This window comes from Lontra canadensis, unplaced genomic scaffold (assembly GCF_010015895.1).
Source record: "Lontra canadensis isolate GAN:19392208 unplaced genomic scaffold, GSC_riverotter_1.0 scaffold8, whole genome shotgun sequence".
NCBI classification, from domain to species: Eukaryota; Metazoa; Chordata; class Mammalia; order Carnivora; family Mustelidae; genus Lontra; species Lontra canadensis.
The window spans coordinates 13909883-13924478 of record NW_022631002.1 but is presented as its reverse complement, the minus strand read 5'-3'; the positions used below and the strand labels follow the sequence as shown (position 1 = coordinate 13924478).

The following is a 14596-nucleotide window of genomic DNA, read 5'->3' as shown; positions in this document are numbered from 1 at the left end:
AAGACGGTTGTGGACAGTCGTGAAGTGGAAGAGAGGGAGGTGATTGTACAAATAAAGTAAGTATCGTTTTCCGTAGCAGTTATGGGCCAGGAGTAGCCTAGCCACAGGTTTCGTTAAATATATGTATATTTATGTCGAATATTTTGGAAAAAGAAAGACGCTCTCTCCGATGTAAATAAAATCCACCTGTCCACTCGCAGGCATAACCACTGATGGTGTTTGGGGAAATTTATTTCCAGTTGTTTTTCTATGCAAATGTATACATTTGTATTACAATTAGGTTTTGTACAGCAGTGGAATCACACTTAGTATATTGTTTTATAACTTCTTTACCATGAGAACTTTTCGGTATCTGACATTTTCATTTGTATCACAATATTCAGTGGTCGTGTAATAGTATGTTGCAGGACTGTACTATCGTTTATTTTTCCAGTCCCTTTATTTTAGGCCATCTAGGGTGTTTCCAGTTTTTCATCACTGAGATTATGAGAATATTTTTTTCTGCATCAATTTTTGTGAACGTGTCGAATTAAGTCTCAGAGATGGAAGTGTTCCTCGGATTGTTTTCTTCCTAGAAAAGTTTTGCTCCTCTGTATTACAGCGGGCACCATGAAATGTGTGTCTGTTCACGCTCTTGCACTATTGTTTCGCTTTACCAACTTAATGGCTTTGTCAAATAATCTTCTAATTTGCTTTTGTTTATTATTAAGCTTAACTTTTCAAATATTTTTGTGCATTTGTACTTCTTTTAGTGAAGTTTCTGTTGGTATTTTTTGCTATGAACATATTCTTAGGTGTGGCATCAGTTTTCCTCTCTTCCCTCCAACATTTATATGGTCCCCTCACCCCGCTGAATAGCTTTGCCTTCCCCTCACTTCCTTCTCTTTGTCAGTATCATAGTGGGGGTGCTATTTGAATTCTTGTGGAATAGGTAGGTCCATCCGTTCTTTGACTTTCCCCTTCGTAAGTAATTTGTTCTGCTACTGACATTTGATGAGGTCCCTTCTGGCAATCAACTTGCCTGTTTAAAGAATGACTTATTATGGGAATAATTTCATTTCCTATATGAATTTTATTAGTTAATAAATATTAACTAATAAATATTAGTTAATAAAATATGACTTCTCTCTCTCTCTCTCTCTCACACACACACACACACATATGCACACACATGCACACACACATAAAGAAATCCTCCCTTTTCATAGCATTAACCTACTTTGGGACCAGATTGAAAATGTCAGGTTCTCAATGGAGTTTCTTATGGATGGACTCAAAAATAAAGTTCCTTTCTTAACCATAAAAATAGGTACTGATTATAGCAGAGGGAACACTGCACTAGAAATTTGGTGACTTGGATTCTAGTCCTTGTTTTAGCTAGAATCAAAACTGTAAGTAAACAAGTCTATAAAATGAGGGAATTGGATTGGATCCCTTCTATCTCGGTGTTTTATGACTTGTTTCTTTTTTGTGTAGGGTTGTCCCACACACCCTTCTTAATTGATTTGTTTGCCATGTGGTGAGGTAAGGCATGCACCAAGAATCTTGAAGCCAGGACTTATGATAAGACTCCCATCAATAAAAGACTTAAAAAGTATGGTGCATGCATAGTGGGGCGCCTGGGTGGCTCATTCAGTTAAGCGTCTGCCTTCGGCTCAGGTCATCTTTCCAGAATCCTGGGATTGAGCCTCTTGTCAGGCTTCCTGCTCAGCAGGTGAGTCTACTTCTACCTCTCCCTCTGCCCCATCCCTGTGCTCATGCTCTCGCTCTCTCTCTCAACTAAATAAATAAAATGTTTAAAAATTTTTTCTAAATGTATGGTCCATGCACGAAATAGTATGTTGTTGTAACAACATGTGTAGAGATATAGAAAGGTCTTCCCATGTTAGGTGAAACACTCCAGAGGGCAGAAAAGTGGGTAAAGTATGTGTGCTGGACATCTGTCATTTGCCACTCCGGCTGCACTCTTCCTCTTTCTCTAAACTGGGATCAGGAGACTGGGCTGCCTTCTGCATCTCCACTGCCATCTGGTTCCAGTTTGAGTCAGCCAGTGGGCACATTAGCAGGAGATCAGAGGGAGGGAGAAGAGTGGCTGCATCCCTTCACTGCAGGCTGACCTCCTATACAAGGACCTTCTGCACCCCGTGGTCCCCACCACAAACTTCTCCCTCCCGTGGCCCCTTCAGGCCTAGGGGTAGGAACAGCACCCTGCTCTACTAGCTGAAGTACAACACTGTACTCTGTTGTTTTCCTATACACTGCCTTCATGAAAACCTCTTTAAATGACCAAATTTGAGAATGCCATCTTTTTCCTGCTGGCACGCTGGCAGATAGAATAGGCTATTCTTGGGGTAAAAGAGGGAAAAAACAGAGGAATGCGTATTTGTATTTTCCTGTAAATGCATAACAAAACTGGAAGATACATGAGAACCTAATGAAAGTATCTATGTGGTGTGTGGGGAAAGATAGGCTAGTAGGAATGGGGCCAGTAGAGGGCACACAGGGGGAGGGAAATTTTTCACAGCATACATTTCTACATTGTTTCTTTTTAAGCTGATGGACTTGCCACCAGTTTGTGCGTTTAGTGTTTTCCTTTTACTTTTTTGATACTGTGTTGTATGAAACCATTTTTTCCTCTGGGAATAAAATATACATATAACCTACTCCAAAAATAAAGTTTTTTTTTTTTAAATTAGGACATGTGCACTTAATCTGTCTTTAAATATTGCAGCTGTATTTCAGGACTGACAGGATTACTATTAGGATTTCTCAACATGAGCTTCCTATTGCCCAAGCTAACTAGCAAAAAAGAAGTAGACCAAGCAATACAAAGTACCGCAGAGAAGGTGTTGGTCCTCAGGTTTGGGAGAGACGAGGATCCTGTCTGTCTGCAGCTAGATGATATAGTAAGTGAATTTTTTAAATAAATGGGTTTTATTAAAAATCTATGTATTCTCACTTCAATACCTATAAAGTACATGGAAGGGAGCAGCCAGGCCCAGGGACACAACTTTTCACTTGTTGGCACGCTTTCACTGGCCTGAGCTGAGCCCGCAAAGCTCTTACTATGCTGAGTCTGTCCTAGATGTCCTTCTGTAACACCAGCCATCCAAGTTCAGTTTCACCAACAAGGCAGTGAAGAACCAGAAACACTATTAACAAGCATCTGTGAACATTATTTTACTCGGTCCCCACAACAGTGGGAAAATTACTCTCCCATGGTGGGGGCTAAGTGCCTCACCTGAAGAGCTAGGGTTTGAACTTCGTTCTCTCTGCCTGCAGATAAGCTTTCCTAGCATGTTGCCTCCAGTGTGTGCCTGATGATCTCTTGTTTCATAACACATCTACATACTCTGATGAGCAGAGAGGGGGCTATGAGACAGAATAGGTTTATTCCTGTCTGTGTTTATTATGGAGAGAGACTTACCCCAGAACTGAGATCTCTTCCCAGCATCTCTGTTGCTGCCACCCACAGTGTGAATCCCGTATAAGAATATTTAGTATTGTGACTAAAAATGAGTGTGTTAACATGAATGTGTTAACAAAAATGATGTGTTAACATGAGGGGGAAAGGGGCCAGAGGATTATACCCTCAGCTGTAGAGGGGTCGGAATATCACTGAGCCAGGCTGCCCGAGTTCAAGTCCCAGCTGTACTGCTTACTAGCTATGGGACTAGAGGCAGGTTACCTCAGTTTCTTCATCTAAGAAATGGAGACTATAAAAACCTCATAGGAATGTTGCACGGATTAAGTGAGTTAACAAGTATAAAGCACTTCGGACACTTAGCACATAATAACGGCCATGCAAGTCTTCACTATTTTATTACAATTATCATTCATGGGGGGATTGGAAGGGAAGAGATTTGAGGGAATTTCAATGTACAGTACATAGTTCTGAGTTGTTTTTGTTTAAGTGAACGTGGATTTTATAAATTCACCAAAAGTTTATAAAAACTTTTTACAACCAAAAACAGATTTTTTCTTAAAAAAAAAGTGGGGGGGGATGAGTTCAGTTTACCCAGGGCCCTCTCACAAGTCTACCAAAGGAAACTCAGACTGAATGATAAGATTATACTGTGTCTAATGTGGAACTCAGGAGAGATTCTCGCCTCAGGAATTTCGTTCAAACAGAATATTCGAGTAAGAAGTTTTCACAGAAGAAACCTTAATTGCCTCTCGTATTATGACGTATATGTCTCTCTCTCTCTTTGCAGCTTTCTAAAACCTCTTCTGACCTGAGTAAAATGGCTGCTATTTATCTGGTAGATGTGGACCAAACTCCTGTTTACACACACTATTTTGACATCAGTTATATTCCATCTACTGTATTTTTCTTCAATGGGCAACATATGAAAGTGGATTATGGGTAAGTCTGATTGACTTGCAGTTACTGTAGCGGTGGGAGTTGCTTTTACACAAGTAGTTGCCGTAACTCACCTGCCTGCCTGAGCTGCTGCTGTTTCCTCAGCTGGGCCACTCATTTGCTATGTGAAATGTGGGTGCAAAAAAGAGTGTTTCCAGTGTGACTGGCAGATTTTAACCTCTTGCTGAAGCATGAAAGAATTGTACGATTTGGGAAGCACTGACCATCCTTCAGTATAGAAAATACAGAACAGCTTTTTTAAAAGTTTCCCAGAATTTCATTTAAAACAGAATAGGTCGTTGTATTTAAACGTCTGGGATTGGTTGGCTACATTTGGAAAGAAATGTTCCAGCAAACTAAGACATGCTTCTCTCTGCCCAACTGTCCCGTCTTCTGCCACTCAGAAGGTTTCGAAAACATTCTTCAACCAATTTTGTCAAGAATAAGCACTATGAAATCTTTAACACCTTCCACTGCATCCAGTCAGCATCCTAATACTTAGCATGTATTTTCAGCCCATCTGTGGTTGTTACCATTTCCTGCTGTGGGTGAGGTGTTTGCTTGTCTAGATCTGTGTTCCTGTTTTGCCATTCTCTCTCTGAGCGTATGTTAAATATTACTTGTTTTAAGTATTTTAAAGCTATTTATTCTCCTAGGGTACAGTTAAGTATTATTTTGGTGCAGTCTTTTTCAAGGGTGATTTATGACACTATTTCCCATCTTAAAAGTTTATAAAATTTGGGGGTACCAGGGTGGCTAAGTCAGTTGAGCATCCGACTCTTGATTTCAGCCCAGGTGATGGTCTCAGCATCATGGGATTGAGCCCTGTGTCAGGCGGGGAGCCTAGAGTCTGCCTAAGACCCTTTCCTGCCCCCAACTCATGCACTTTCTCCCCAAAAAAAGAATAAAAAAACCAGCAATTGTATTTCCAGGAATTTCTCTGAAGGAAAAATAATCATGAAAGTGGGCAAAATTGGCTGTGTGGATATTCATCCCACTATTATTTAGAAAACAAAATACAGGGGCGCCTGGGTGGCTCAGTAGGTTAAAGCCTCTGCCTTCAGCTCAGGTCATGATCCCAGGGTCCTGGGATTGAGCCCTGCATCGGGCTCTCTGCTCAGCGGGGAGCCTGCTTCCCCCTCTCTCTCTCTGCCTGCCTCTGTGCCTACTTGTGATTTCTGTCTGTCAAATAAATAAATAAATAAATAATCAAAAAAAAAGAAAAATACATAGAAAGAACGTAGATGTCGGGGCACCTGGGTGGCTCAGTGGATTAAAGCCTCTGCCTTCAGCTCAGGTTGTGATCTCAGGGTGCTGGGATCAAGCCCCACATCAGGCTCTCTGCTCGCCAGGGAGCCTGCTTCCCCATCTCTCTCTCTGCCTGCCTCTCTGCCTACTTGTGATCTCTGTCTGTCAAATAAATAAAAATCTTTATAAAAATAAAAAAACATAGATGTCCACAGAAGGACACTGGATATCAGTTTCATATAATGTTGTGGATGTAAGTTTAATGACTTTGAAAGAAATAGGTTATATGTTAGTTGGGAAAGCACATTACAAGATAGTTTGCATGATATAATTGCCATGATTTTGAAAAAGAAATGCATCTGTGCACACACGCGCACACACACACATTGGAAGGATGTACTGAAATGCAGCCTCTGGCCTCACTAGTAATTTTTTTTTTCTAAAAAATTTCTACAATTAACATAATTTGAAGTTTGAACTAGTAAAAAAAATAAAAAACAGGGGCTCCTGGATGGCTCAGTGGGTTAAAGCCTCTGCCTTCAGCTCAGGTCATGATCTCAGGGTCCTGGGATCAAGCCCCGCATCAGGCTCTCTGCTCAGCACAGAGCCTGCTTCCCTTCCTCTGCCTCTCTGCCTACTTGTGATCTCTGTCTGTCAAATAAATAAATAAAATCTTTAAAAAAAATAAAAATAAATAAAAAATAAAGATTTCATACTCACCATTCAAAAGTATCCATGAGGGGAACTCCGAGACGATGACCAGTTAATGGACTTTCCATAGTGAAGCTGACAGCAGCAGCCACAAACTATGCCCAGGCCAGCGTCCAGGGAGTTCTACTGGAGAAGGAGCTAAGAAGTGATTAAAAGAGATTTCAAAGTGGAGGCTCTTCACGTGATAGGGCTCACATGCCACCCCAGTGGCTGATGGCACTGGTTTTAGTCCTGTATCTAATGGGCCCTGTAACTGCAAACAAAAATCAATGTCAGGCTTCATGTCTTAAGTGTCCCCGATGAGAAGAAAGTAACAGAGCAACGATTCATTTTGTTTATCCTGAAGGTCTGCCACGAGTAATCGCCAGAAGTTCTGAGCGAGCTTGTTTTTCTCCCGCGCTCTCTAGGTCTCCAGATCACACTAAGTTTGTGGGAAGTTTCAAAACCAAGCAGGACTTCATAGATTTGATTGAAGTAATTTATCGAGGAGCAATGAGGGGGAAACTTATTGTCCAAAGTCCTATTGATCCCAAGAATATTCCCAAATACGACCTTCTCTATCAAGACATTTAGCACATTCACTACTCAAAGTTGAAGACAAAGGCACATGTTGAAGCAGTACCTGAATCCGGCTATGCTGTCTTCCTGGAGTCCTTCAGAAAGATGCTCAGCATCCCAGCGAAGAAGAGGTCTGACTCGGACAGAAAATCCCCCGTCCCCGAGTAGAAGGCCATGCTGGTCCCGTGATGAGCAGCAATGCTGAAATGTCTAGTTGCTGCAAACCTCCGAGCAGTCAAGACAACCGTGGTGCGTTTTCCCAGCGTGATTTTTTAAGTTTATATTGTACTTCTCTTTATTCCTTAAGATAATACAGAATCCTTTTCAACATTACCTACTACTGTTTAATTACGTTTATGGGATACACAAGGAAAATAGAAAATTTGTTTGCACAGGAAGAGAAATACTTCTTTTGTGCCCTAAGTGTACACACACAGGCTCCCCCTCGCCCATTACTCCACTCAGGTATTTACTGCGTGACTGCGTGCTCTCCCATCTCCAGTCCCCGTTATCCCTGTTTCTCTTGGATAAGTGATTCTCTGCTGATAGTGGGCAAATTTGTTTTATTTTGGAAACTTTCTAGCTTAGACTTTTAAAATAGTATCCTGGTTTGCTCATTTTACTAGTTTTTATGTTACAAAATTGCCCAAGAAATGAGACCTTGAACCTTTACCATCCAGCACCCAGTTTGAGCTAAGCAAAAAAATGAACTACCTGTAGTTAGTAGGAGCAGGTTTCTCCCAGAAGCCAGAGTTCTGCCTCTCTCTGGGGCAGAGAATTTCGCTCCAAGGACTCAAGACTGGAAAGAGATGCCAGAGTTGTTAGAAGAAATAACATCTTTATGGTATTTGCCCCTTTTAATAACTTGATGAAGAATTCTTGCTCTTCTGGCATCCCCAGCATGACCTGCCCTAACCACTTGGGCAAGTCACTGCTTCTCTCAAAACCTCATAGAGCCTCTGGATCCTGACTTTCTAGAACAAGAGAAGAGGTGCAGAGCCGGAGGGCCAGGGGCCAGGCAGGATCAGCCAGTTACGGGCCTCCTGGCCAGCAGAAGCCGGGTTCTGTGCGGGCCAGCACTTTCACTGCAAGTACGTTCCCCCTTCACCAGCTGCTACCCTTCCGAGCCTCGTCTGCAGGAAGAGGTGGCCAGTGACGGGGCACAGAAGGAAGGCTGCTGGGGGCTTTGGTGTCCTTCGCTGATGAAAGGAGGGAGCCGTCGCCACCTCTGTGTTCTCCCCCTCTCCCTGCGCTGGTTTTCCTGATCCGTGGGACTGCAGCAGCCATCCTAGGACCATGAGGACCAGCATGAAAAGTGAATGTGCGGAGAACAATAAGACCCTGGGTCCCTACTGAGGTTTTGAGCCTGTGAGTAAATACTAGACCTACCTCCCTCCAGACCCCTGTGAAAGAATAAAACGTCTTCATTGCCTCTCACTGTTCGTTGGACTTTTTTTCAGAGCCTAAGTCACACAGTATTTGACGTGGAGTAAGTGCACAGATACCAGCAAAAACACAATTTGCAGGGCGCCTGGGTGGCTCGGTGGGTTAAAGCCTCTGCCTTCAGCTCAGGTCATGATCTCAGGGTCCTGGGATTGAGCCCCACGTTGGGCTCTCTGCTCGGCAGGGAGCCTGCTTCCTCCTCTCTCTCCGCCTGTCTCTCTGCCTACTTGTGATCTCTGTCTGTCAAATAAGTAAATAAATCTTTAAAAAAAAAAAAACCTCACAATTTGCAATGTAAAATTACCCTGTCTCCTCTCCTCCCGAGGTGTTCAGGGAATGTTTCTCTGAAGTCCCGATTTGTGTCCTTGTTCCTACCTTAGTTGCTTTCCATTCTGCAAGTACCGATTGAGTTCATACTGAGTGCCCTGCCCTGTGCCCGATGCTCCCTAAATACAAACAACCCCTGCTTCGCAGAGGAGACGAGGCTTGCCCCTCCCGGAGGGAAGGAGATGCTTGTGTGGAAGAGGAGGAGCATTTCAGGAGAGGGCGCCAGGAGCAAGAAGACCCGATGCTGGAGACAGCAGAGCATGTTCAGAGAGCTGCACGGAATTCAGGGTCCCTGAAGCTCAGGGGCTAGCCCAGGAGGGCAGGAGGTACTGCTGGGGAGGAAGCCAGAGAAGACAAGTGAATGGAGAAAATGCCAAAGGCTTCCTCCTGAATAGTGGCCAGAAGCCACTTAATGCAACCAAATAATTCTTTTAAAAAAAGATTTTTTTTTTTTCCAAGAAAACTTAGTGCTAAAGATAGTACCAGAAGGAAAAGGCATAACTGTATTCTGAGAGGCATTCTGTTCATGTGTGTGCAGTATGTTTCCGCTTCTGGCTCTTCTCTCTTTCACAGGTTTTGGAATAGAGGTGTAAGATCTCCACTGGTCCACTAGCTCTAAGGGGTTGAAAAGTAACTGACGGATGTCCGGATGTGCGTGTGAGGACAGCTTCGCAGGGCAGGGTGGGCCCTGGTGTGAGAACAAGGACCTCGGGGCGTTTTACACCAGTGAGAAAGAGAGGCCCTATTTTCATGTGACAAGAGGTTATCTTGATGAACGGTCAGTGTCCTAAGGGCTTAAATAGCCAGGAAGAGTGGAAGAAGTTAGAAGAGCTTCCTGCTTACAAGGGTTCTGAAACCATTCTTCTGGGAGACCCTTAAGAGCAAGAGCCTGTCTTCGTGAAAGGGAAGACTCAGGTGGCTTGCATTTGGCTCCTGGTAAAGGCTGGGTTTCTTCCACCCTGGGAAAGCCTACCCTACTGAGGAAGATATCTGTACCTCTTTACCAAGTTCCAGAATGTTGGTAGGGACATTAGAGATGATCTGGTTCGAGCCGATCAGAAAGGAAAGCAGGGACTGAAGGCCCTTGGCAGATGTACGGCTGCACTGCGATCTGGACCCAGCAAGTCCAGAACCGCTCCTGCCTTTACCGCATCTTACTTTGTTTTCTGAAGTACCGCTGTGTGGGGAGCACATATAGTAAGATTCCGCCTGGGTCAGAACCTTCATCTTTGTCCGTCGTCTTTGTCCCACGGTGAGCTAGCATCTTCCTCTTCAGCCCACACGCTCCTCTTGCTTACTGCCCAGAAGCGAGAGAGTGCGGGGCAGAGAGCTGAGGTTTGGATTCAGACAGGCCTGGGTTCGCGGTGGGTGACCTGCTTACCAGCCCCCTGCTTACCGGCCGTGTAGCCGTAAGCAGATCACTTGCCTTCTCCAAGTCTGTTTCCTTGTCTCTGAAACAAGGGTAACCGTGACCTTTCTGAGGCCTGCTGTCTGGTCGGCTTGTGGTCACTGAGGGTGACCCCAGCACAGGACAGTTCTGTGCCACCTTAGGGGTTTGTGGTTGGCTTGGGGTGGTTTCTGCCTTGCCCCAGTATATAGCACCACTTAGCTGTTGCTGCACAATAACTAAGGGAACGGCCTGGACTAAAAACCCACAGAAATGACTCAAAAGAAAGCTCTTTATTGATTGACTCCGCACCACTTCACACCAGGTTTTCTCCCCTCCACTCCCATCCACTTTCCCCTCTTCCAGAGTGAGTTCTTACCCTTGGGCAAGGGCTGCCAACAGTCAGTGTTAGTTGCCAGCAATGGTTTCCTGAACCCAGGCCAGAATGGAGGGCACCTTCACGTACACGCCGTACTCAGCCACAGTACAGCTCTTATCAAAGCTCAGGATTCCGGCTGCATACCAGGTGTCCTCATCCTGGTCGTGCACAGCAAAGGCGCTGCCCGCGTCCCCGTAGCAGGTGTCTTCCTGAAACTTGGACATGCCAGCGCAGAAAGTGTGCTCATTCAGTATGGGCTGCACCCCCACGGGGCTCTTGGATGACTTCTTTTCGGGCACTGTGCTGCCTTCATAGTGCTGGACACAGTTGTCTTGATCGGCCACAGGCAGCATGACGTACTTGAGTAGCTCGGTATACTTAAAGTTGGAATTTCGCCCCCAGCCAGACACATAGCCCACACGCCCAACTTGTGCATAATCTTTGGAAGGCAGACAGATGGGCATTACCCTGTCATCAATGGGCACCTTCTGTTTGAGTTTGATGAGCCCGATATCTACCTTGGAGTAGTCAGGGTGGAGAACCACCTTTTCAACCTCCACAAGCTGGTTTTTCCCCACATAGAGTGTTAAAGTAGGGGCGATGTCTTTTTCTTTCGCATCATCCGTATGGCCCAGGAAGAGATTTTTAGCTGTGGTCAGCAGCCATCGCTCGTTGATCAGCGTGGCCCCGGAGGTCAGATTATGGTGCGAGACCATCTTGGCCTGCCAGGGAAAGCTGCCTTTGGCATCCACGGATCCACCCATGATGCGCTGCACCTGGTCCACCGGGTTCTTGGGCTTCCCGCATACTGTCAGGGAGAGCGAGAAAGTCAGGAGCGGGAGTGTGAGTCTCCCGGTATGGGAGAGAGGGGGACGGCGGGGCCAGGTGCTGCTGTCGAAACTGTCATGTTGATTTCTACACAGAAATATCGACGTGCCTTGCCTTTACCACCTGCTGCTCTCATTTCCACAGTTAACATTTTAAAGCGGTTCTAGTAGTTCTGCACTAGAACTTAGTGTAGTTAGTAGTAGCAGAAGAGGGCAGGCAGAATCCTCTGGTCCCAGGAGGGACATGGAAAGAGCAACATCTCTTCCTAATAACAGGAAACAAAAGTCCTAACCCCTTCTGTGGATTTGGCTTGTTTCTGTCCTCCCACAACTCGTTCTTCCTGCTTTACACTTGACTCTGGGCTCCCTGAACAGCTTACGTGAACATACAGGGCCTCCTGACCCTAGAGGCCAGGGTAGACAGTGGATTCAGCCAATATCCTGAAGGTCTAAATGAGCAAGATCCTTAGTGAACTTTGCTGGGGAGTGTCCTCACCTAAAAGCTCGCTTATCAGCCTGACCACTTGTGGTTCTCCCCGGTCCTGCATCTTGGCTCTCATGTGCTTGAAGGAAACCAGTCGGGAAGGATGCACCTTTGGGACCTTTCGATCGAGATGCCTGCCCGTGCAGGAGACTCTCAACACCCACCCTCGGTCAGCTTCCCAGGGCTCCTGGCTTCCTACCTGCTTCGCATTCAGGCAGCTTCTCTCCAGTGACCTTGTTTGTCCAATGCTTCTCACTGTTCAAGGCGTACACTCCTGAAACAAAAAGAAATGAATCAAAAGAGAAATGAGTCTAGACTGAGCATGAGGAGGGATGTGTTTAAAGAGAATTAGAAAAAGAGGAGAAGGAAGGGGAGGGAAGAGGAGGAAGGGAGGAGCGCTGTGCTAGAAGCCAAGGGCTGGGGGTCCGGTGACACTCCGCAAGACAGATGTGTGGTGGCAGCGATGCCATACAGACTAGCAGTGGGTTCAGATCCTGACCTCTCCCTCTTCCAGGCCACCTGATCCTGAGCAAGTTACTCAACCTCGCTGTGCCTCATCAGCACAATGAGAATAGTAACAGGACCTCTTCCTTGGTGGGGGCGGATGTCATGAAAACTCCATGAGCAAATACATGTGAAGCACTTTGCGCACGGAGCACAGTGCTAGGTCAGGGCCACCTGCCATTTTCACTAGTGCCACCCTTGTTTCTTTGACCACGTCTCCTTTGGGAGATGTAGATGTCCCTCTCGGGTGGGCAGGCTACATGGCATCGCCTCCCCTTCACAAAGGGGCAAACTCGAGGCTGAGTTCATTTTCCCAAGAGGCCACAGTTACTGGTGACAAAACCCTTATTAGAATCTACCTCTTCTGGTTCCAAGGAGGACATGTCAGCGTTCTGGCCCATCACCCCTGGACCCGCTCATCACAGAAAGGCTGGGGCAGAGGCGGGTGTGGGGACACTTGTCCAAGTCTTACCGTCTCCTTCAGTGCGCAGTCTATAGAGGGGCTTACACTGGTAGCGAACCAAGTGCTCCACGTAGCCATTTTCAATCTCCGGAGGCTTTGGAACACTGACCTCTGCAAAGAGAAAATCATTGGAGGAGGAGGACGAGACTCGGAAACCGATCCCAGGGACCGAGAAGTCCATTGAGAAAGGCTGCTGTGCACATCAGCCACCCTCCAGCTCAAATGGAAGCCAAAGGGAAAGCCACCCCCCCTCTATCCCGGCTCCCCAGAGTTGTCCACTGGACTGAAACACCAGACATCAGGACAAGACGGAGGAACTGGCTCTTCCCGAAGAGAGGGTGCAGATCCGACAGGGTTGCAAGGAGGCACGGCAGTGCTGAGACGTGAGGCTCCCACCCGAACCCAAACACCTACCTGCGTGGTCTGTGGCCTCACTGCCAGTGTCCGCTGCGCAAAGCTGCCTGCAGAGCAGGAGGGCAATGACCGCTCCCAGGGCTCTGCCGAGAGAAGACAAGAGTGAGCACCTGGCCTCCCAGCCTCACACCCGCACCCCCGGGCACCCACACCCCTCCCACTGGGCTGCCAGAGAAGCAGCTATACGGAAGTGCTGGCACCAAGAAGCGGCCGCCACCCCCATCCACACACACACTCGGGCAGCTCCTCAGTATGCCCGGGTTCCAGCGTGCTCTACCCCGCCGGGAATCCTGCATGGGCTTCCGAGAGGGACCGCCAAGGTAGGAAGGCATGTAGATCTGTGGGCCTCAGTTTCTGGCGGCATTTAGGAAACGTTGAATTGCCAGACGTGAACTCCCCCGCAAAAAGAAGCCTCCCTCACTGCACCCCTGAGGTCCTGGGCCACGGGGTGCTGCTAATAAAATGTGGATAACCAGAAGATGGAAAACGGGTTTCTTATGTTATTCTCTTTACTTTTAAAAATTTTCCATTTCCAAGATGTTTTAAATATACACAATTTAAAACACTTGCATGGTTTTCCTACTAATGACAATTTGCCTTCAGGAAACCTCAAAATGCCAAAAAGGGTTCCCGGCAGATAACGGGCTTCCTGAGAGCCGGACTGTGGACACCAGTGCCCCGGGCCGCACTCACCAGTTCCCCATCTTGCTGACCGAAGCCAGCTCTATGGAGAACGCTTGGCTATGTGAAGTTTGTAGTCGTGCGACTTCAACATTTCAAAAAAAAAAATTCTTCTGTTATTTTGATAAAATCTCAGTGCCTTCATTGGGTCATTTAAATGTGTCACCTTTGGTCCTATACATTTTTAAAAAATGAGAAAATCTGTTAATAAATATATTTAAATTGCCAGAAAGCCTACGATGGGAGCTGCTGGCAAGCATCCCCTGCAAAGGTGAAAACTTTGTAACCTCTAGGAAAGAGCTATCCATTAGAGTAAGTCGCATTCTCACGGATGCAGAAAAGCAGAAGATTGAACACACGAAGCCTCTTAAGTTGCTCTAATTTAACGCATCTGTCCTATTTCTTTGGGATTGTTTTGCATCTCCCCTTTGGTTTCTCTTATACCTGGACTGTCCTGGAGGTAAAGGCTGTACACAGAGAAGGAAGCAGTCAACTAGAGAAAGGGGGGAGAGTGGCAGAGCTGCGGACTCACCTCATCTTCCGTTTGTCCTGCCTCTGGCAGAGCAGTGCTGTGGGGGCCCCTACCGATGCTTTTATGCCCCCAGTATCTCACTCCACCCCTTCTCGATGTTGTAATTCCTGTGTCTACACAACTTTGACCTTGTTAATAAGGTCATTGCATTTTCCAGTAACAGAGCCACAAACAACATCCCTGTTCAGAGTGGAGCTCTTGCTTCACACCTGAGTTTCCCCGGTTTCTTTACAAACCCCAAAGAAGCCTGGCCACACTCTGACCCCATGTGGCTG

The 14596-nt window shown here is 46.3% G+C and overlaps 2 protein-coding genes across 2 annotated transcripts; one reads left to right on the top strand and one right to left on the bottom strand.

The window, feature by feature from the left end:
• The first annotated feature begins 11 nt into the window (after positions 1 to 11).
• Positions 12 to 8317, top strand: TXNL4B (thioredoxin like 4B). The gene is made up of 4 exons (XM_032854050.1): positions 12 to 56; positions 2743 to 2906; positions 4215 to 4366; positions 6730 to 8317. Exons 2-4 carry the CDS (start codon positions 2775 to 2777, stop codon positions 6893 to 6895), a joined length of 450 nt encoding a protein of 149 aa, XP_032709941.1. The 5' UTR covers positions 12 to 56; positions 2743 to 2774; the 3' UTR covers positions 6896 to 8317.
• A 1994-nt stretch (positions 8318 to 10311) lies between these two features.
• Positions 10312 to 14363, bottom strand: LOC116865687 (haptoglobin). The gene is made up of 5 exons (XM_032854044.1): positions 14322 to 14363; positions 13109 to 13191; positions 12704 to 12805; positions 11927 to 12001; positions 10312 to 11224 (listed from the first exon to the last, which is right to left on the bottom strand). Exons 1-5 carry the CDS (start codon positions 14324 to 14326, stop codon positions 10446 to 10448), a joined length of 1044 nt encoding a protein of 347 aa, XP_032709935.1. The 5' UTR covers positions 14327 to 14363; the 3' UTR covers positions 10312 to 10445.
• Positions 14364 to 14596: the final 233 nt, after the last annotated feature.